Source organism: Manis pentadactyla, chromosome 11, assembly GCF_030020395.1.
Source record: "Manis pentadactyla isolate mManPen7 chromosome 11, mManPen7.hap1, whole genome shotgun sequence".
NCBI classification, from domain to species: domain Eukaryota; kingdom Metazoa; phylum Chordata; class Mammalia; order Pholidota; family Manidae; genus Manis; species Manis pentadactyla.
Window position 1 is genome coordinate 15,169,743 of NC_080029.1, and position 21,966 is coordinate 15,191,708.

At 39.2% G+C, this 21,966-nt stretch overlaps 1 protein-coding gene across 5 annotated transcripts in view; it reads left to right on the forward strand.

Moving 5' to 3' along the window:
- The window catches only part of PTPN21 (protein tyrosine phosphatase non-receptor type 21), a 96,243-nt gene that overhangs the window by 36,160 nt on the left and 38,117 nt on the right, over positions 1 to 21,966 (forward strand). For all 5 annotated transcript variants that reach the window (XM_036882465.2, XM_036882467.2, XM_036882466.2 and 2 more), the window contains exons 4-5: positions 20,537 to 20,634; positions 21,849 to 21,916. In XM_036882465.2, coding sequence (XP_036738360.2) covers positions 20,537 to 20,634; positions 21,849 to 21,916 — 166 coding nt within the window. The remainder of the gene's footprint in view (positions 1 to 20,536; positions 20,635 to 21,848; positions 21,917 to 21,966) is intronic.

A 21,966-nucleotide genomic window follows, 5' to 3' on the forward strand; every position in this document is an offset into this window, starting at 1 on the left:
CTAAGATCCCCATCATGGAAGGTAGACTAGGGGTGGCAGGAGTACAGGTAGGAGACCAGTTAGGAGCGACTGTGCTGTAATCTAGGCTTTTGTCTAGACTGTGGACTTGAACAATGGCATTAGCTGTGGGAAAGGCTGAGAGAGGACAGGTCTAGTAGATTCTATCACTAGGATTGTATCTAATCAGGTGTAAGAGAACCTGGTAGAGCAGCTATCCCAGTAAGGGTTAGTATGGCTATATATAGGCAAAAAACCCTAAATTTCTTTGACTTCTGTAAAAGGATTTCAGAGGTCAGCCATGCTGACAGCTCCAAAAAGTCTTCGAGGACCCGTGCTCCTTCTCTCTCTGTTCCTCCGCCTGTTCTTCCCATTCACTGGGTGACCTCATGGAGTTCTAGAAAAGTCCTAGCTATCACGTTCATATTTTAGGCAGCAGAAGGGTAAGTGGTTCCACTCTAAGCTAAGTCATGTTCCTTTAAGGGGCCTTTCTCAGTTCCTTAGTCCCTAGTTCCTACTTGCCTCTTAATTTTTGACTCAGTGGCTGCATTAGCTAAATGGCTACCATATCGGACAGCACAGAAATCCTCATTGTTGCTACTGCAGAAAGTTCTGTTAGCACAACTCTAGATCTAACAGTTCACAGGGAAAACTGGAAAAGTTAAACATGTTGATGATCCCATGAGAGTACAATCACACAAATCGAGAATGTGGGGAATTCTACATGACAAATCACTCCATTTTGTCTGTAAATAACAAAAATGGAGGGGAGGGGGCAGAAGATGGCGGCATGAGTAGAGCAGCGGAAATCTCCTCCAAAAACCACATATATCTATGAAAATATAACAAAGACAACCCTTCCTAGAATAAAGACCAGAGGACACAGGACAATATCCAGACCACATCCGCACCTGAGAGAACCCAGCGCCTCGCGAAGGGGGTAAGATACAAGCCCCGGCCCGGCGGGAGCCGAGCGCCCCTCCCCCCAGCTCCCGGCGGGAGAAGAGCAGGCAGAGCAGGAAGGAGACGGAGCCCAGGACTGCCGAGCACCCAGCCCCAGCCATCCGGGCAGAGTGCGTGTGCAGGGGGCCCTGGATGCTAGGGAAACAGGGCAGCAAGAACAGTGAGCGGGCACTGGAGGCCGGGCGCCGGAGGACATAAGTAAAGCGCGCGACTATTTTTTTTTTTTTTTTTTTGCTTTTTTGCTGTTTTGTTTTGGCGAGCACTTTTTGGAAGTCTTAAAGGGATAGGGACCCCAATAATAGGGATACAGGGCAGAAAGACCGGTGAGCAGAGGCCTGAGGCTGGCACTGGAGAATAAAGAAAAACGAGCGACCACAATTTTTTTTTAATTAAAATTTTTTTTTACTTATTTTTTTTTTGGTGGTCGTTGTTTTGTTTTGGCGGGTGCTTTTTGGAAGTCTTAAAGGGGCAGGGCGGGACACTTAATCCAGAGGTAGGGAATCCGGGATCTCTGGGCACCCTAACCCCTGGGCTGCAGGGAGCAGGGAGGCCCCTTACGGAGATAAAGAGCCTCCCAGCAGCTCCCGCTCCAACGCGACTCCACCATTTTGGAGTAGCTGCCCGAGCCAGGCCACGCCCACAGCAACAGCGGAGATTAACTCCATAGCAGCCGGGCAGGAAGCACAAACCCTGTCTGCGCGCAGCTGCGCAGCACAAGCCACTAGAGGCCGCTGTTCTCCCAGGAGAGGAGGGCCACAAACCAACAAGAAAGGAAGTCCTTCCAGCCGTCACTCGTCCCAGTTCTGCAGACTATTCCTATCACCATGAAAAGGCAAAGCTACAGGCAGACAAAGATCACAGAGACAACACCAGAGAAGGAGACAGACCTAACCAGTCTTTCTGACAAAGAATTCAAAATAAGAATCATAAACATGCTGACAGAGATGCAGAGAAATACGCAAGAGAAATGGGATGAAGTCCGGAGGGAGATCACAGATGCCAGAAAGGAGATCACAGAAATGAAACAAACTCTGGAAGGGTTTATAAGCAGAATGGATAGGATGCAAGAGGCCATTGATGGAATTGAAATCAGAGAACAGGAACGCATAGAAGCTGACAGAGAGAGAGACAAAAGGATCTCCAGGAACGAAACAATATTAAGAGAATTGTGTGACCAATCCAAAAGGAACAATATCCGTATTATAGGGGTCCCAGAAGAAGAAGAGAGAGGAAAAGAGATGGAAAGTATCTTAGAAGAAATAATTGCTGAAAACTTCCCCACACTGGGGGAGGAAATAATCGAACAGACCACGGAAATACACAGAACCCCCAACAGAAAGGATCCAAGGAGGAAAACATCAAGACACATAATAATTAAAATGGCAAAGATCAAGGACAAGGAAAGAGTGTTAAAGGCAGCTAGAGAGAAAAAGGTCACCTATAAAGGGAAACCCATCAGGCTAACATCAGACTTCTCAACAGAAACCCTACAGGCCAGAAGAGAATAGCATGATATATTTAAAACAATGAAACAGAAGGGCCTTGAACCAAGGATACTGTATCCAGCACGACTATCATTCAAATATGACGGTGGGATTAAACAATTCCCAGACAAACAAAAGCTGAGGGAATTTGCTTTCCACAAACCACCTCTACAGAACATCTTACAGGGACTGCTCTAGATGGGAGCACTCCTAGAAAGAGCACAGCACAAAACACCCAACATATGAACAATCGAGGAGGAGGAACAAGAAGGGAGAGAAGAAAAGAATCTCCAGACAGTGTATACAACAGCTCAATAAGCGAGCTAAGTTAGGCAGTAAGATACTAAAGAGGCTAACCTTGAACCTTTGGTAACCACGAATTTAAAGCCTGCAATGGCAATAAGTACATATCTTTCAATGGTCACCCTAATTGTTAATGGATTGAATGCACCAATCAAAAGACACAGAGTAACAGAATGGATAAAAAATCAAGAACCATGTATATGCTGCTTACAAGAAACTCACCTCAAACCCAAAGACATGTACAGACTAAAAGTCAAGGGATGGAAAAACATATTTTAAGCAAACAACAGTGAGAAGAAAGCAGGGGTTGCAGTACTAATATCAGACAAAATAGACTTCAAAACAAAGAAAGTAACAAGAGATAAAGAAGGACACTACATAATGATAAAGGGCTCAGTCAAACAAGAGGATATAACCATTCTAAATATATATGCACCCAACACAGGAGCACCAGCATATGTGAAACAAATACTAACAGAACTAAAGGGGGATATAGACTGCAATGCATTCATTCTAGGAGACTTCAACACACCACTCACCCCAAAGGATAGATCCACTGGGCAGAAAATAAGTAAGGACACGGAAGCACTGAACAACACAGTAGAGCAGATGGACCTAATAGACATCTATAGAACTCTACATCCAAAAGCAGCGGGATATACATTCTTCTCAAGTGCACATGGAACATTCTCCAGAATAGACCACATACTAGGCCACAAAAAGAGCCTCAGAAAATTCCAAAAGATTGAAATCCTACCAACCAACTTTTCAGACCACAAAGGCATAAAACTAGAAATAAACTGTACAAAGAAAGCAAAGAGGCTCACAAACACATGGAGGCTTAACAACACGCTCCTAAATAATCAATGGATCAATGACCAAATCAAAATGGAGATCCAGCAATATATGGAAACAAATGACAACAACAACACTAAGCCCCAACTTCTGTGGGACACAGCAAAAGCAGTCTTAAGAGGAAAGTATATAGCAATCCAAGCATATTTAAAAAAGGAAGAGCAATCCCAAATGAATGGTCTAATGTCACAATTATCGAAATTGGAAAAAGAAGAACAGATGAGGCCTAAGGTCAGCAGAAGGAGGGACATAATAAAGATCAGAGAAGAAATAAATAAAATTGAGAAGAATAAAACAATAGCAAAAATCAATGAAACCAAGAGCTGGTTCTTCGAGAAAATAAACAAAATAGATAAGCCTCTAGCCAGACTTATTAAGAAGAAAAGAGAGTCAACACAAATCAACAGTATCAGAAACAAGAAAGGAAAAATCACGACGGACCCCACGGAAATGCAAAGAATTATTGGAGAATACTATGAAAACCTATATGCTAACAAGCTGGGAAACCTAGGAGAAATGGACAACTTCCTAGAAAAATATAACCTTCCAAGATTGACCCAGGAAGAAACAGAAAATCTAAACAGACCAATTACCAGCAACGAAATTGAAGCAGTACTCAAAAAACTACCAAAGAACAAAACCCCTGGGCCAGATGGATTTACCTCGGAATTTTATCAGACATACAGGGAAGACATAATACCCATTCTCCTTAAAGTTTTCCAAAAAATAGAGGAGGAGGGGATACTCCCAAACTCATTCTATGAAGCTAGCATCACCCTAATACCAAAACCAGGCAAAGACCCCACCAAAAAAGAAAACTACAGACCAATATCCCTGATGAACGTAGATGCAAAAATACTCAACAAAATATTAGCAAACCGAATTCAAAAATACATCAAAAGGATCATACACCATGACAAGTGGGATTCATCCCAGGGATGCAAGGGTGGTACAACATTTGAAAGTCCATCAACATCGTCCACCACATCAACAAAAAGAAAGACAAAAACCACATGATCATCTCCATAGATGCTGAAAAAGCATTTGACAAAGTTCAACATCCATTCATGTTAAAAACTCTCAGCAAAATGGGAATAGAGGGCAAGTACCTCAACAGAATAAAGGCCATCTATGATAAACCAACAGCCAACATTATATTGAACAGCGAGAAGCTGAAAGCATTTCCTCTGAGATCGGGAACTAGACAGGGATGCCCACTCTCTGCACTGTTATTTAACATAGTACTGGAGGTCCTAGCCACGGCAATCAGACAAAACAAAGAAATACAAGGAATCCACATTGGTAAAGAAGAAGTTAAACTGTCACTATTTGCAGATGACATGATACTGTACATAAAAATCCCTAAAGACTCCCCCCCAAAACTACTAGAACTGATATCGGAATACAGCAAAGTTGCAGGATACAAAATCAACACACAGAAATCTGTGGCTTTCCTATCTACTAACAATGAACCAACAGAAAGAGAAATCAGGAAAAACAACTCCATTCACAATTGCATCAAAAAAAAAATAATAGCTAGGAATAAACCTAACCAAAGAAGTGAAAGACTTATACTCTGAAAACTACAAGTCACTCTTAAGAGAAATTAAAGGGGACACTAACAGATGGAAACGCATCCCATGCTCGTGGTTAGGAAGAATTAATATCGTCAAAATGGCCATCCTTCCCAAAGCAATATAGAGATTTGATGCAATCCCTATGAAACTACCAGCAACATTCTTCAATGAACTAGAACAAATAATTCAAAAATTCATATGGAACCACCAAAGACCCCGAATAACCAAAGCAATCCTGTGAAAGAAGAATAAAGTAGGGGGGATCTCACTCCCCAACTTCAAGCTCTACTATAAAGCTATGGTAATCAAGACAATTTGGTACTGGCACAAGAGCAGAGCCACAGACCAATGGAACAGACTAGAGAATCCAGACATTCACCCAGACATATATGGTCAATTAATATTTGATAAAGGAGCCATGGACATACAATGGCGAAATGACAGTCTCTTCAACAGGTGGTGCTGGCAAAACTGGACAGCTACATGTAGGAGAATGAAACTGGACCATTGTCTAACCCCATATACAAAAGTAAACTCAAAATGGATCAAAGACCTGAATGTAAGCCATGAAACCATTAAACTCTTGGAAGAAAACATAGGCAAAAACCTCTTAGACATAAACATGAGTGACCTCTTCTTGAACATATCTCCCCGGGCAAGGAAAACAACAGCAAAAATGAGTAAGTGGGACTATATTAAGCTGAAAAGCTTCTGTACAGCAAAAGACACCATCAATAGAACAAAAAGGATCCCTACAGTATGGGAGAATATATTTGAAAATGACACATCCGATAAAGGCTTGACGTCCAGAATATATAAGGAGCTCACACGCCTCAACAAACAAAAAACAAATAACCCAATTAAAAAATGGGCAGAGGAACTGAACAGACAGTTCTCCAAAAAAGAAATACAGATGGCCAACAGACACATGAAAAGATGCTCCACATCGCTAATTATCAGAGAAATGCAAATTAAAACTACAATGAGGTATCACCTCACACCAGTAAGGATGGCTGCCATCCAAAAGACAAACAACAACAAATGTTGGCGAGGCTGTGGAGAAAGGGGAACCCTCCTACACTGCTGGTGGGAATGTAAGTTAGTTCAAACATTGTGGAAAGCAGTATGGAGGTACATCAAAATGCTCAAAACAGACTTACCATTTGACCCAGGAATTGCACTCCTAGGAATTGACCCTAAGAACGCAGCAATCAAGTTTGAGAAAGACAGATGCACCCCTATGTTTATCGCAGCACTATTTACAATAGCCAAGAATTGGAAGCAACCTAAATGTCCATCGATAGATGAATGGATAAAGAAGATGTGGTACATATACACAATGGAATACTACTCAGCCATAAGAAAAGGGCAAATCCAATAATTTGCAGCAACATGGATGGAGCTGGAGGGTATTATGCTCAGTGAAACAAGCCAAGCGGAGAAAGAGAAATACCAAATGATTTCACTCATCTGTGGAATATAAGAACAAAGGAAAAACTGAAGGAACAAAACAGCAGCAGAATCACAGAACTCAAGAATGGACTAACAGGTACCAAAGGGAAAGGGACTGGGGAGAATGGGTGGGTAGGGAGGGATTAGGGGGAGGGAGAAGTAGGGGGGTATTAAGATTAACATGCATGGGGGGGTAGGAGAAAAGGGAGGGCTGTACAACACAGAGAAGGCAAGTAGTGATTCTACAACATTTTGCTATGCTGATGGACAGTGACTGTAAAGGGGTTTATAGGGGAGACATGGTATAGGGGAGAGCCTGGTAAACATAATATTCATCATGTAAGTGTAGATTAGTGATACCAAAAACAAAGCAACACAAAAGAAAACAAAAAAAAAAAGGACTGTTCCTGTGTGGTAACCTCCAATGAGTTCTACACAAGGGTATAAAGGGCATATATAAGTGTAGGCAAGGGGTCTGTTTGTGTTTATACAGAGGATCAAAGCCTAATTGGGCTACCCCAAAAATGAACTAAGATACGATATGAAAGAGAACTTCCAACATCAGCACTCTCTGGAAGACTCATGCCAGAAGATGATCATCAAAAAACCACAACAAAAATCCACACACTGCTACAGCTGTAGATGCACTCATCCCACCAGTTCCTGGACTTGCCATGGGAATGAGGAAGGAGATATCTAAGCTGGCCTGTGCATACAGTAAAACAAAAAATTTGACTGGATCTATACTGTTGGAACTCAACCAAGAATTTGGAAAAGTGCAAATTGTAGCGCTCCAAAATCTTACAACTACAGACTATTTACTGTTAAAAGAACATAAGGGATGTGAACATTCCCCAGGAATGGGTTGTTTTAATTTGTCTGATTTCTCTCAGACTGTTCAAGTTCAGTTGGACAATATCCACCATATCATAGATAAGTTTTCACAAATGCCTAAGGTGCCTAACTGGTTTTCTTGGTTTCACTGGAGATGGCTGGTAATTACAGGTATGCTTTGGTTATGTAACTATACTCCTATTATGTTAATGTGTGTGCGCAATTTAAGTAGTAGCTTAAAACCTATACATGCTGAAGTTACTCTACAAGAAGATATGTCAAAGAAATAATCAATCTTCCCATGTTTTCTTCCGCCTGCTACTTCTATAGCTTTTCTTCTTCCTTCCTAATTACAACCCTTAAATAGAATTCGTGCCTCATATCAAATTTACCGAGTATCATAATTCTTCCAAGTGGTAAAGATACCTCAAGACAAATGCTGGGCATAGAAGCCACAGGGCATAAATCTGCAAAGAAGTAAAAAGCTAACCTTTTCAAACAATAAGGCTTCCCTCTCACTTACCAACTTCACATTTCCCTGTATGGCCCCGGAAGATGACTGGTTAGCCAGAGACGGGTAAGATTCCTCAAGGGAGGAACAACCTAAGACAGGCACAGTCGCAGGGGGGCCATCAGGTGAGAAATTGGGGATCAACAGAGGTGAGGCTTAGAACCTCACCCCCCGTTCTGAGAGAAATCTTCTGCATACGTGGATGTTTTATTGCCCTTGTCCAGCTTGGATTAACACATAGTCTACAGGCACACACCTGATCATCTACATTTGCTCTCTTACAACACTAAACTATGTTTTCTACCTTTATCTTGTATCTACCTACCACTTCAGCATTTTATTAAAAATAATAATAATAAAGAGAGAAATGTGGTATCCACATATAAATCAAGTATAAAAACCAAATGAGTATTCATATTTGAACTGACTGTTTATAGTTCATAATGCATGAGCAAAACCGAAAGTTTCTGTGATGACTGCCCTTGTACTGTTCACTATGTAACTTATTCATTATGTAAGAATTTGTTCTCCATGTAAGAACTTGTTTGTTATGCCTCAGAAGATTGGAGACTGACGAAAATTAGGCTTGGGGTGGATTAATGATTGTGCATTGAGCATTGACTCCCCTATACAGAATTTTATTGTCGTTAACAACCATTTGATCAATAAATATGAGAGATGCCCTCACAAAAAATAAAAACAAAAACAAAAACAAAAAAAACCGGGACAGACTTCCAATGGTAAAATAAATAAGTAACCGGGATGTAATGTATAGCATAAGGAATATAGTCAAGATATTGTAACAGCTTGGTAGGGTGATAGCTGGAACCTAGAATTATGTATATAAATGTTTTATCACTGTGTTGTACACTTGAGACTAATGTAATGTAATACTGTGCATCAACTACCCTTCAATAAAAAATAATTATTAAAAAAAAAAAATAACAAAAATGGAGGATTCTTTCTTTCTTAGAATTCAGAGAGATTTAGAAATATCTATCAAATGTAATTTGTGGACCTGGTTTGGGTCCCAATAGTTTAAAAAACTCTACAGATATATTTTTGAAGCAAACAAAAAATTGTTCATGTACTGGGTATTAGGTAATATTAAGGCATTGTTTATTTTTGTTGGATGTGTTAAAAATGCATGGTTTTTGTTTTTAAAGCTTACCTTTTAGGGATATGATCTAAAGTACTTGTAGGTGCTATGATATCTGGGATTTGCTGTAGAGATATTTTATATTAGAGAATTTATTAGTAAGTTTATAAAGATTTAGATAAAATATTTCTTTAGTCTTATTTTTTTTTTTTTTTAATAATTATTTTTTATTGAAGGGTAGTTGACGCACAGTATTACATTACATTAGTTTCAAGTGTACAACACAGTGGTAGAACATTTATATACATAATTCTAGGTTCCAGCTATCACCCTACCAAGCTGTTACAATATCTTGACTATATTCCTTATGCTATACATTACATCCCGGTTACTTATTTATTTTACCATTGGAAGTCTGTCCTTTTTTTTTTTTTTTTTTTGGTGAGGGCATCTCTCATATTTATTGATCAAATGGTTGTTAACGACAATAAAATTCTGTATAGGGGAGTCAGTGCTCAATGCACAATCATTAATCCACCCCAAGCCTAATTTTCGTCAGTCTCCAATCTTCTGAGGCATAACAAACAAGTTCTTACATGGAGAACAAATTCTTACATAATGAATAAGTTACATAGTGAACAGTACAAGGGCAGTCATCACAGAAACTTTCGGTTTTGCTCATGCATTATGAACTATAAACAGTCAGTTCAAATATGAATACTCATTTGGTTTTTATACTTGATTTATATGTGGATACCACATTTCTCTTTTTTTTTTGATAATTATTTTTTATTGAAGGGTAGTTGACACACAGTATTACATTACATTAGTTTCAGGTGTACAACACAGTGATTCAACATTTATATACATGATAATTCTAAGTACCAGCTATCACCATACCAAGTTGTTACAATATTTTGACTATATTCCTTATGCTATACATTACATCCCGGTTACTTATTTATTTTACAATTGGAAGTGTGTACCTTTTCTTGGTTGTTGTTGTTAGGGCATCTCTCATATTTATTGATCAAATGGTTGTTAACAACAATAAAATTCTGTATAGGGGAGTCAATGCTCAATGCACAATCATTAATCCACCCCAAGCCTAATTTTCGTCAGTCTCCAATCTTCTGAAGCATAACGAACAAGTTCTTACATGGAGAACAAATTCTTACATAGTGAATAAGTTACATGGTGAACAGTACAAGGGCAGTCATCACAGAAACTTTTGGTTTTGCTCATGCATTATGAACTATAAACAGTCAGTTCAAATATGAATACACATTTGATTTTTATACTTGATTTATATGTGGATACCACATTTCTCTCTTTATTATTTTTAATAAGATGCTGAAGTGGTAGGTAGATACAACATAAAGGTAGAAAACATAGTTTAGTGTTGTAAGAGAGCAAATGTAGATGATCAGGTGTGTGCCTGTAGACTATGTGTTAATCCAAGCTAGACAAGGGCAATAAAACATCCACATATGCAGAAGATTTCTCTCAGAACAGGGAGGGTGAGGTTCTAAGCCTCACCTCTGTTGATCCCCAATTTCTCACCTGATGACCCCCCTGTGACTGTGCCTGTCTTAGGTTGTTCCTCCCTTGAGGAATCTTACCCGTCTCTGGCTAACCAGTCATCTTCCGGGGCCATACAGGGAAATGTTACGTTGGTAAGTGAGAGAGAAGCCTTATTGTTTGAAATGGTTAGCTTTTTATTTCTTTGCATATTTATGCCCTGTGGCTTCTATGCCCAGCATTTGTCTTGAGGTATCTTTACCACTTGGAGGAGTTATGATACTCGGTAAATTTGATATGAGGCACGAATTCTATTTAAGAATTCGTTGTAATTAGGAAGGAAGAAGAAAAGCTATAGAAGTAGCAGGCGGGAGAAAACATGGGAAGATTGATTATTTCTTTGACATATCTTCTTGTAGAGTAACTTCAGCATGTATAGATTTTAAGCTACTACTTAAATTGCGCACACACATTAACATAATAGGAGTATAGTTACATAACCAAAGCATACCTGTAATTACCAGCCATCTCCAGTGAAACCAAGAAAACCAGTTAGGCACCCTAGGCATTTGTGAAAACTTATCAATGATATGATGGTTATTATCTAACTGAATTTGAATAGTTTGAGAAAAATCAGACAAATTAAAACAACCCATTCCTGGGGACTGTTCACATGCCATATGTTCTTTTAACACTAAATAGTCTGTAGTTGTAAGACTTTGGAGCGCTACAATTTGCACTTCTCGAAATTCTTGGTTGAGTTCCAACAGTATAGATCCAGTCAAATTTGTTGTTTTACTGTATGCACAGGCCAGCTTAGATATCTCCTTCCTCATTCCCGTGGCAAGTCCAGGAACTGGTGGGATGAGTGCATCTACAGCTGTAGCAGTGTGTGGATCTTTGTTGGGGTTTTTTGATGATCATCTTCTGGCATGAGTCTTCCAGAGAATGCAGATGTTGGAAGTTCTTTTTCATATCGTATTTTAGTTCATTTTTGTGGTAGCCCAATTATGCTTTGATCCTCTGTATAAACACATACAGACCCTTTGCCTACACTTTTATATGCCCTTTATACACTTGTGTAGAACTTGTTGGAGGTTACCACACAGGAACTGCCCTTTTTTTTTTTTTTTTTTGCTTTGTTTTTGGTATCACTAATCTACACTTACATGACGAATATTATGTTTACTAGGCTCTCCCCTATACCAGGTCTCCCCTATAAAACCCTTTACAGTCACTGTCCATCAGCATAGCAAAATGTTGTAGAATCACTACTTGCCTTCTCTGTGTTGTACAGCCCTCCGTTTTCTCCTACCCCCCCATGCATGTTAATCTTAATACCCCACTACTTCTCCTCCCATTATCCCTCCCTACCCACCCATCCTCCCCAGTCCCTTTCCCTTTGGTCCCTGTTAGTCCATTGTTGAGTTCTGTGATTCTGGTGCTGTTTTGTTCCTTCAGTTTTTCCTTTGTTCTTATATTCCACAGATAAGTGAAATCATTTGGTATTTCTCTTTCTCCGCTTGGCTTGTTTCACTGAGCATAATATCCTCCAGCTCCATCCATGTTGCTGCAAATGATTGGATTTGCCCTTTTCTTATGGCTGAGTAGTATTCCATTGTGTATATGTACCACATCTTCTTTATCCATTCATCTATTGATGGACATTTAGGTTGCTTCCAATTCTTGGCTATTGTAAATAGTGCTGCAATAAACATAGGGGTGCATCTGTCTTTCTCAAACTTGATTGCTGCGTTCTTAGGGTCAATTCCTAGGAGTGCAATTCCTGGGTCAAATGGTAAGTCTGTTTTGAGCATTTTGATGTACCTTCATACTGCTTTCCACAATGTTTGAACTAACTTACATTCCCACCAGCAGTGTAGGAGGGTTCCCCTTTCTCCACAGCCTCGCCAACATTTGTTGTTGTTTGTCTTTTGGATGGCAGCCATCCTTACTGGTGTGAGGTGATACCTCATTGTAGTTTTAATTTGCATTTCTCTGATAATTAGCGATGTGGAGCATCTTTTCATGTGTCTGTTGGCCATCTGTATTTCTTTTTTGGAGAACTGTCTGTTCAGTTCCTCTGCCCATTTTTTAATTGGGTTATTTGTTTTTTGTTTGTTGAGGCGTGTGAGCTCCTTATATATTCTGGACGTAAAGCCTTTATCGGATGTGTCATTTTCAAATATATTCTCCCATACTGTAGGGATCCTTTTTGTTCTATTGATGGTGTCTTTTGCTGTACAGAAGCTTTTCAGCTTAATATAGTCCCACTTACTCATTTTTGCTGTTGTTTTCCTTGCCCGGGGAGATATGTTCAAGAAGAGGTCACTCATGTTTATGTCTAAGAGGTTTTCGCCTATGTTTTCTTCCAAGAGTTTAATGGTTTCATGGCTTACATTCAGGTCTTTGATCCATTTTGAGTTTACTTTTGTATATGGGGTTAGACAATGGTCCAGTTTCATTCTCCTACATGTAGCTGTCCAGTTTTGCCAGCACCACCTGTTGAAGAGACTGTCATTTCACCATTGTATGTCCATGGCTCCTTTATCAAATATTAATTGACCATATATGTCTGGGTGAATGTCTGGATTCTCTAGTCTGTTCCATTGGTCTGTGGCTCTGCTCTTGTGCCAGTACCAAATTGTCTTGATTACTATGGCTTTATAGTAGAGCTTGAAGTTGGGGAGTGAGATCCCCCCTACTTTATTCTTCTTTCTCAGGATTGCTTTCGCTATTCGGGGTCTTTGGTGTTTCCATATGAATTTTTGAATTATTTGTTCCAGTTCATTGAAGAATGTTGCTGGTAGTTTCATAGGGATTGCATCAAATCTGTATATTGCTTTGGGCAGGATGGCCATTTTAACGATATTAATTCTTCCTAGCCACGAGCATGGGATGAGTTTCCATCTGTTAGTGTCCCCTTTAATTTCTCTTAAGAGTGACTTGTAGTTTTCAGAGTATAAGTCTTTCACTTCTTTGGTTAGGTTTATTCCTAGGTATTTTATTTTTTTTGATGCAATTGTGAATGGAGTTGTTTTCTTGATTTCTCTTTCTGTTGGTTCATTGTTAGTATATAGGAAAGCCACAGATTTCTGTGTGTTGATTTTGTATCCTGCATCTTTGCTGTATTCCGATATCAGTTCTAGTAGTTTTGGGGTGGAGTCTTTAGGGTTTTTTATGTACAGTATCGTGTCATCTGCAAATAGTGACAGTTTAACTTCTTCTTTACCAATCTGGATTCCTTGTATTTCTTTATTTTGTCTGATTGCCGTGGCTAGGACCTGCAGTACTATGTTAAATAACAGTGGAGAGAGTGGGCATCCCTGTCTAGTTCCCGATCTCAGCGGAAATGCTTTCAGCTTCTCGCTGTTCAATATAATGTTGGCTGTTGGTTTATCATAGATGGCCTTTATTATGTTGAGGTACTTGCCCTCTATTCCCATTTTGCTGAGAGTTTTTAACATGAATGGATGTTGAACTTTGTCAAATGCTTTTTCAGCATCTATGGAGATGATCATGTGGTTTTTGTCTTTCTTTTTGTTGATGTGGTGGATGATGTTGATGGACTTTCGAATGTTGTACCATCCTTGCATCCCTGGGATGAATCCCACTTGGTCATGGTGTATGATCCTTTTGATGTATTTTTGAATTCGGTTTGCTAATATTTTGTTGAGTATTTTTGCATCTATGTTCATCAGGGATATTGGTCTGTAGTTTTCTTTTTTGGTGGGGTCTTTGCCTGGTTTTGGTATTAGGGTGATGTTAGCTTCATAGAATGAGTTTGGGAGTATCCCCTCCTCCTCTATTTTTTGGAAAACTTTAAGGAGAATGGGTATTATGTCTTCCCTGTATGTCTGATAAAATTCCGAGGTAAATCCATCTGGCCCGGGGGTTTTGTTCTTTGGTAGTTTTTGGATTACCGCTTCAATTTCGTTGCTGGCAATTGGTCTGTTTAGATTTTCTGTTTCTTCCTTGGTCAATCTTGGAAGGTTATATTTTTCTAGGAAGTTGTCCATTTCTCCTAGGTTTCCCAGATTGTTAGTATATAGGTTTTCATAGTATTCTCCAATAATTCTTTGCATTTCCGTGGGGTCCGTCGTGATTTTTCCTTTCTTGTTTCTGATACTGTTGATTTGTGTTGACTCTCTTTTCTTCTTAATAAGTCTGGCTAGAGGCTTATCTATTTTGTTTATTTTCTCGAAGAACCAGCTCTTGGTTTCATTGATTTTTGCTATTGTTTTATTCTTCTCAATTTTATTTATTTCTTCTCTGATCTTTATTATGTCCCTCCTTCTGCTGACCTTAGGCCTCATCTGTTCTTCTTTTTCCAATTTCGATAATTGTGACATTAGACCATTCATTTGGGATTGCTCTTCCTTTTTTAAATATGCTTGGATTGCTATATACTTTCCTCTTAAGACTGCTTTTGCTGTGTCCCACAGAAGTTGGGGCTTAGTGTTGTTGTTGTCATTTGTTTCCATATATTGCTGGATCTCCATTTTGATTTGGTCATTGATCCATTGATTATTTAGGAGCGTGTTGTTAAGCCTCCATGTGTTTGTGAGCCTCTTTGCTTTCTTTGTACAGTTTATTTCTAGTTTTATGCCTTTGTGGTCTGAAAAGTTGGTTGGTAGGATTTCAATCTTTTGGAATTTTCTGAGGCTCTTTTTGTGGCCTAGTATGTGGTCTATTCTGGAGAATGTTCCATGTGCACTTGAGAAGAATGTATATCCCGCTGCTTTTGGATGTAGAGTTCTATAGATGTCTATTAGGTCCATCTGCTCTACTGTGTTGTTCAGTGCTTCCGTGTCCTTACTTATTTTCTGTCCAGTGGATCTATCCTTTGGGGTGAGTGGTGTGTTGAAGTCTCCTAGAATGAATGCATTGCAGTCTATATCCCCCTTTAGTTCTGTTAGTATTTGTTTCACATATGCTGGTGCTCCTGTGTTGGGTGCATATATATTTAGAATGGTTATATCCTCTTGTTTGACTGAGCCCTTTATCATTATGTAGTGTCCTTCTTTATCTCTTGTTACTTTCTTTGTTTTGAAGTCTATTTTGTCTGATATTAGCACTGCAACCCCTGCTTTCTTCTCACTGTTGTTTGCTTGAAATATGTTTTTCCATCCCTTGACTTTTAGTCTGTACATGTCTTTGGGTTTGAGGTGAGTTTCTTGTAAGCAGCATATAGATGGGTCTTGCTTTTTTATCCATTCTGTTACTCTGTGTCTTTTGATTGGTGCATTCAACCCATTAACATTTAGGGTGACTATTGAAAGATATGTACTTATTGCCATTGCAGGCTTTAAATTCGTGGTTACCAAAGGTTCAAGGTTAGCCTCTTTAGTATCTTACTGCCTAACTTAGCTCGCTTATTTAGCTGTTATATACACTATCTGGAGATTCTTTTTTTCTCTCCCTTCTTGTTCCTCCTCCTCGATTGTTCATATGTTGGGTGTTTTGTGCTGTGCTCTTTCTAGGAGTGCTCCCATCTAGAGCAGTCCCTGTAAGATGTTCTGTAGAGGTGGTTTGTGGGAAGCAAATTCCCTCAGCTTTTGTTTGTCTGGGAATTGTTTAATCCCACCGTCATATTTGAATGATAGTCGTGCTGGATACAGTATCCTTGGTTCAAGGCCCTTCTGTTTCATTGTATTAAATATATCATGCCATTCTCTTCTGGCCTGTAGGGTTTCTGTTGAGAAATCTGACGTTAGCCTGATGGGTTTCCCTTTATAGGTGACCTTTTTCTCTCTAGCTGCCTTTAACACTCTTTCCTTGTCCTTGATCTTTGCCATTTTAATTATTATGTGTCTTGGTGTTGCCCTTCTTGGATCCATTCTGTTGGGGATTCTGTGTATTTCTGTGGTCTGTTCGATTACTTCCTCCCCCAGTGTGGGGAAGTTTTCAGCAATTATTTCTTCTAAGATACTTTCCATCTCTTTTCCTCTCTCTTCTTCTTCTGGGACCCCTATAATACGGATATTGTTCCTTTTGGATTGGTCACACAGTTCTCTTAATATTGTTTCACTCCTGGAGATCCTTTTGTCTCTCTCTCTGTCAGCTTCTATGCGTTCCTGTTCTCTGATTTCAATTCCATCAATGGCCTCTTGCATTCTATCCATTCTGCTTATAAACCCTTCCAGAGTTTGTTTCATTTCTGCGATCTCCTTTCTGGCATCTGTGATCTCCTTCCGGACTTCATCCCATTTGTCTTGCGTATTTCTCTGCATCTCTGTCAGCATGTTTATGATTCTTATTTTGAATTCTTTTTCAGGGAGACTGGTTAGGTCTGTCTCCTTCTCTGGTGTTGTCTCTGTGATCTTTGTCTGCCTGTAGCTTTTCCTCTTCATGGTGATAGGAATAGTCTGCAGAACTGGGACGAGTGACGGCTGGAAGGACTTCCTTTCTTGTTGGATTGTGGCCCTCCTCTCCTGGGAGAACAGCGGCCTCTAGTGGCTTGTGCTGCGCAGCTGCGCACAGACAGGGTTTCTGCTTCCTGCCCGGCTGCTATGGAGTTAATCTCCGCTGTTGCTGTGGGCGTGGCCTGGCTCGGGCAGCTACTCCAAAGTGGTGGAGTCGCGTTGGAGCGGGAGCGGCTGGGAGGCTATTTATCTCCGTAAGGGGCCTCCCTGCTCCCTGCAGCCCAGGGGTTAGGGTGCCCAGAGATCCCGGATTCCCTACCTCTGGATTAAGTGTCCCGCCCTGCCCCTTTAAGACTTCCAAAAAGCACCTGCCAAAACAAAACAACGCCCACCAAAGAAAAAAGAAAAAGAAAATTTTTTTTAATTAAAAAAAAAAAAATGTTTTTATTTAAAAAAAAAAGGTGGTCGTTCGTTTTTCTTTATTCTCCGGTGCCAGCCTCAGGCCTCTGCTCACCGGTCGGTCTTTCTGCCCTGTTTCCCTAGTATTGGGGTCCCTATCCCTTTAAGACTTCCAAAAAGCGCTCGCCAAAACAAAACAGCAAAAAAGCAAAAAAAAATGGTCGCGCGCTTTTCTTATGCCCTCTGTCGCCCAGCCTCCAGTGCCTGCTCACTGTTCTTGCTGCCCTGTTTTCCCAGTATCGAGGGCCCTGCACTCTGGCCCGGATGGCGGGGGCTGGGTGTTCGGCAGTCCTGGGCTCCGTCTCCCTCCCGCTCTGCCTGCTCTTCTCCCGCCGGGAGCTGGGGGGAGGGGCGCTCGGCTTCCGCGGGGCCGGGGCTTGTATCTTACCCCCTTCGCGAGGCGCTGGGTTCTCTCAGGTGTGGATGTGGTCTGGATATTGTCCTGTGTCCTCTGGTCTTTATTCTAGGAAGGGTTGTCTTTGTTATATTTTCATAGATATATGTTGTTTTGGGAGGAGATTTCCGCTGCTCTACTCACGCCGCCATCTTCCGCCCCTCCTATTTCTTTAGTCTTAATCAGCATCTTTGGCTTTTGGGCCAGTTTATGGAATGCTTGCTTTAGAATTAAGATATGCCATCTCTTATTCCTTGCTTTACAAACCGTTTTGAATTCAGGTTTGCGTGTTTCTTATTTATTCTTTTTGTGATAAATATTGAAAGAACATGTTTATAAACCAAAAGTGTCTGTTAACAGAAAGTGATAATACCTTTGAAGTAAAATTTCTTGGTCTTTTTCTACAGTAAATATGTGTATCTATTATATATGTATTTCCTTTCATTAAAGGATTTGGGGGATACTACAATACAAGACAATAATAAAAGCAACCATACTCATTTCTTACTCTATGTTAGGTACTATCCCAAACACTTTATACATTAATTAGTTTAATCCTCACAGCAAATCCTATGCAGTAGGTAGTACTATTATTATCTCCATTTTGTAGATGAAGAAACCAAGACCTGGACGGCTGAACACCTTGCCCAGGGTCACACTGATAGTGTGCAGTGGAACTGCGACTTAAATTCAAGTAGGCTGGCTCCTGAGTCCTCACAGCCATAGGACTCTACAGACTCTAGAATGAAATTACGAAAGGAAGAAGTGAAATAAAAATGCTGGAAAAATCTGTAACTGCAGATTGGTGCAGTTAAGAATATGAGCTTTAGGGTCTAGATTCAAACTCCAGTTCAGCCTTCCTCTGTGGATTTGAGCATATTATTTAATCTCTGAGCTCCATTTCCTCCTCATCAATAAAAAGGTGGTTTTAATCAAATGGTGGAGAAAGCAGTTAAGAGGGTGGCAGGAGGTTTATCAGTCACTGGCTATGCCTAGATTTTAGTACTGAGCTTCATGGCAGTCAAAGCAAAAGAAGGAATATTATGAGTCACACCATTCATTATGTAATAAAAAGAGGCATACTGATTTTCAAATATGGCACATTTTCTTGGCATGTCATTTAAAAATAAATTTTCAGGTGGGATTTTATGTAAAAGACATTTACACCAGCAATGAAGAACTCAGAGCAAATGTGAGGTAATCAAACTCTCATAATGGCGAAAGTATAATGTAAGGCAAAAAAATATTTCTGTGGAAGACTAAGTTAATTTGGTCCAGGTCTGTTTTAAGTGATTTAAGGAAAAAACCTAAAATTTTTAGAGTGAAGTATGTAGGCAGCAGGCTCACTGCATAGACTTCTCCAAATACAATCTTCAGATTTACCTTTGAAAGGAGCTGCTTAGCAGAAAGTTTAAATTTTTCCTCTTTGACAAGATCCCAGAGCTACCAGCATTCTGTTTGCCAATTGAGGGAAATCTGGGGGTTCTTTTACTAGCAGATAGAAGGGGATAAGTTGGATATAAATTCTTGTCTGAATGGATAGTGTTTTGGTCAGGTTCTTTGACCCTCAAAGCTAGCTAAAATAAAAGAATGATCTAAGGTCAGATGAAATGATTAAAGGGATAGGCTCTCAGGAATTCAAATGTGAAGCATAACTGGGTTGCACTTCACAGATGCCAAACCTGAAAGAGACTGAATTCAAGATGGTTCTGTGGTCTGTATTGGCAGAGAGTTGGTAAATCTTCATTCGGTACTGTATCCCTAGCATCTAGAACAATACTTGACATGTAGTAGGCCTTTGTAGTTACCTGATGCATGAATAAGTAAAAGTAAGGCAGCATGAACCTTCACTGTAGAACTTTATCAAAATGGAGAATGATACAGATGAAAAGAAATACTGCTGACTGGCTGAAAGTATTGACTGCTGATGATAATGACAGCTCCTGTTGAATGCCAGCGTGTTCTAGTATACTTGAATTCATGTTCCGCCTTGTGGAGAGTTGATAGTACCCTCATTTTAGCAGTGATAATTTAAGCCCACAGATTATGAGTTGCCCAAGTTCATGCAAAATGCTGAATTTTGGAGAGCTGGAATTTAATCTAAGGCTGCTTAACTAAAGCTTGTGCTGGAAACTAGTGCCTTATATATTGGAAGTGTAAGCGGAAGTAAACCCACATTACAAAAATACTAAGAAAGCATTTAGCAGCTGTTCTCTTTGGGATTTCATCACAAATATTTTAATATAAGCCCAGTCTGAAATATTGGGAACCATTTTCTTCTGGCTTTACTTTCCAGGGCTAGGGAACTTACACCAGAATAAATAAGGCCTTACGTTACCAAGTGACTAGCTAGAATCTTTAAAGTAAAGATTGACCATTGATTCTCTATTTCTCCAACTCAAAATAACAAAAGTTAGGGTCTTACAGGGCATAAGACAGATGATCAGTTGTCCTCTAGATGGTTGTAGCTCTGAAATAATTAGTTAACAGATAAGTGACTCAATAAATTGATCACAATGTATTTGTGTTTTTCGTGTGTGGGTGTCGCTGTAGATATGGTCATGGATGGACATTTTTGTCATTCTTTGAAACCATCCGGGGTTAAATTTTTGTTTAGTTTATGCTCTCCTACCAAGTCATGATGAAATGTATTGTGTCTTAATTGCAGGTAAAAATTTTTAAATATTGAAAATTGATTTCTTAAAATTGACATTTTTTATAGGTATCAGTATTATCTGCAGCTGAAGAAAGACATCTTGGAAGGAAACATCCCTTGTACACTAGAACAAGCAATCCAGCTAGCAGGCTTAGCTGTTCAAGGTAAGTAATGGCAGTTGATGATGTGATAGGTCTATCACATTGAAATGTGTGTCATAACAAAAATAGTAAGGGATTCTTAAAGGAACTGACTTTCTGTAGTAGTGTTTATATATTAGTGAAATATTCTGATATCTAAGGGGCCTCCTTGTGGGGAAAAAATTAATTTGGACTACTTAAATGAAATATGAGACTTGTGGAAGGTTAAGCATGTTGTTATCTGTCAACAGAGCAAACAGACCAAAAAGAGGGAAAAAATATATAGTATTTAGTATGCTATATATTCCTCCAGTTCAAGGACTTGATCATCTGTTAGCTAATATTTTAGGAAGAAAGATCTGCCAAATAATGAAGTTGTTGAGGTTATGTTTAAACTTAGATTTTAAGCATACACCATTTGTTTGGTTTCTTAAACAGTTGCCCGGGATTATTGAGTATTTCAATCATAATAGATAAAGTTTTGCATTTCACAAGTATTTTTTAATTGTTAAATTCTGTTGTTTTTCATGTCTAATTCTATATATATTTGTATGTATATACTTTGGAAAGACTTCTGATAGGGCATCACTTCAAATGATAACTGAGTTTTAATCTTGGGAATTAAAATTTAGTCAGAAGAACCGCTAACAAAATTCCTTTAGATATTAGCAGACATGGAGATTTATATCATTTCTAGACAAACAAATGCCTGATACACATGGATCCACATTCCTTTTCAAGGTACTTTGAATCTTAAGTGTCATCTTTGGCTTTGAGTTAATTTTTCATAAGCTTTTGCTGAACTATTTTTTTTAACAACGAAAAATTTCTAAACAAATACATCTTGCTGTAGCATACTCAAATGATCTAATTTCATTCCCTAGAGGTACTCACTACTATGAACAGTTTGGTTTCTTCCTGACATTTTTCTGTGCATAAGTAAACATACAATGGTTATAGGGTAGTTTTTGCTTGTTTTAATTATACAAATAAGATCATATTATAGTTTGTTTTTTCACTTTATTAATAGTCATTTTTCCAAATCAAGACGCATGAATCTACCTAATTAATACCTTTAAAAGTTGTTTTAAAAATATACATTTTATAGGCTATAAGGCAAAATTGACTTCCAAATCAATAATCACACCATCTGTTACACTGCATATTGAATTAAGTTGTGCATGTTTTGCTGTGCACATTAAACATAACTGACATGTGAATATTTGTCATTTGTGTAGCTGACTTTGGTAACTTTGATCAGTATGAATCCCAGGACTTTCTTCAGAAATTTGCATTGCTTCCTGTGGTAAGACTTCTTTTAATACTGGGCCTTTTAATACAGTTTATTCCATGCCC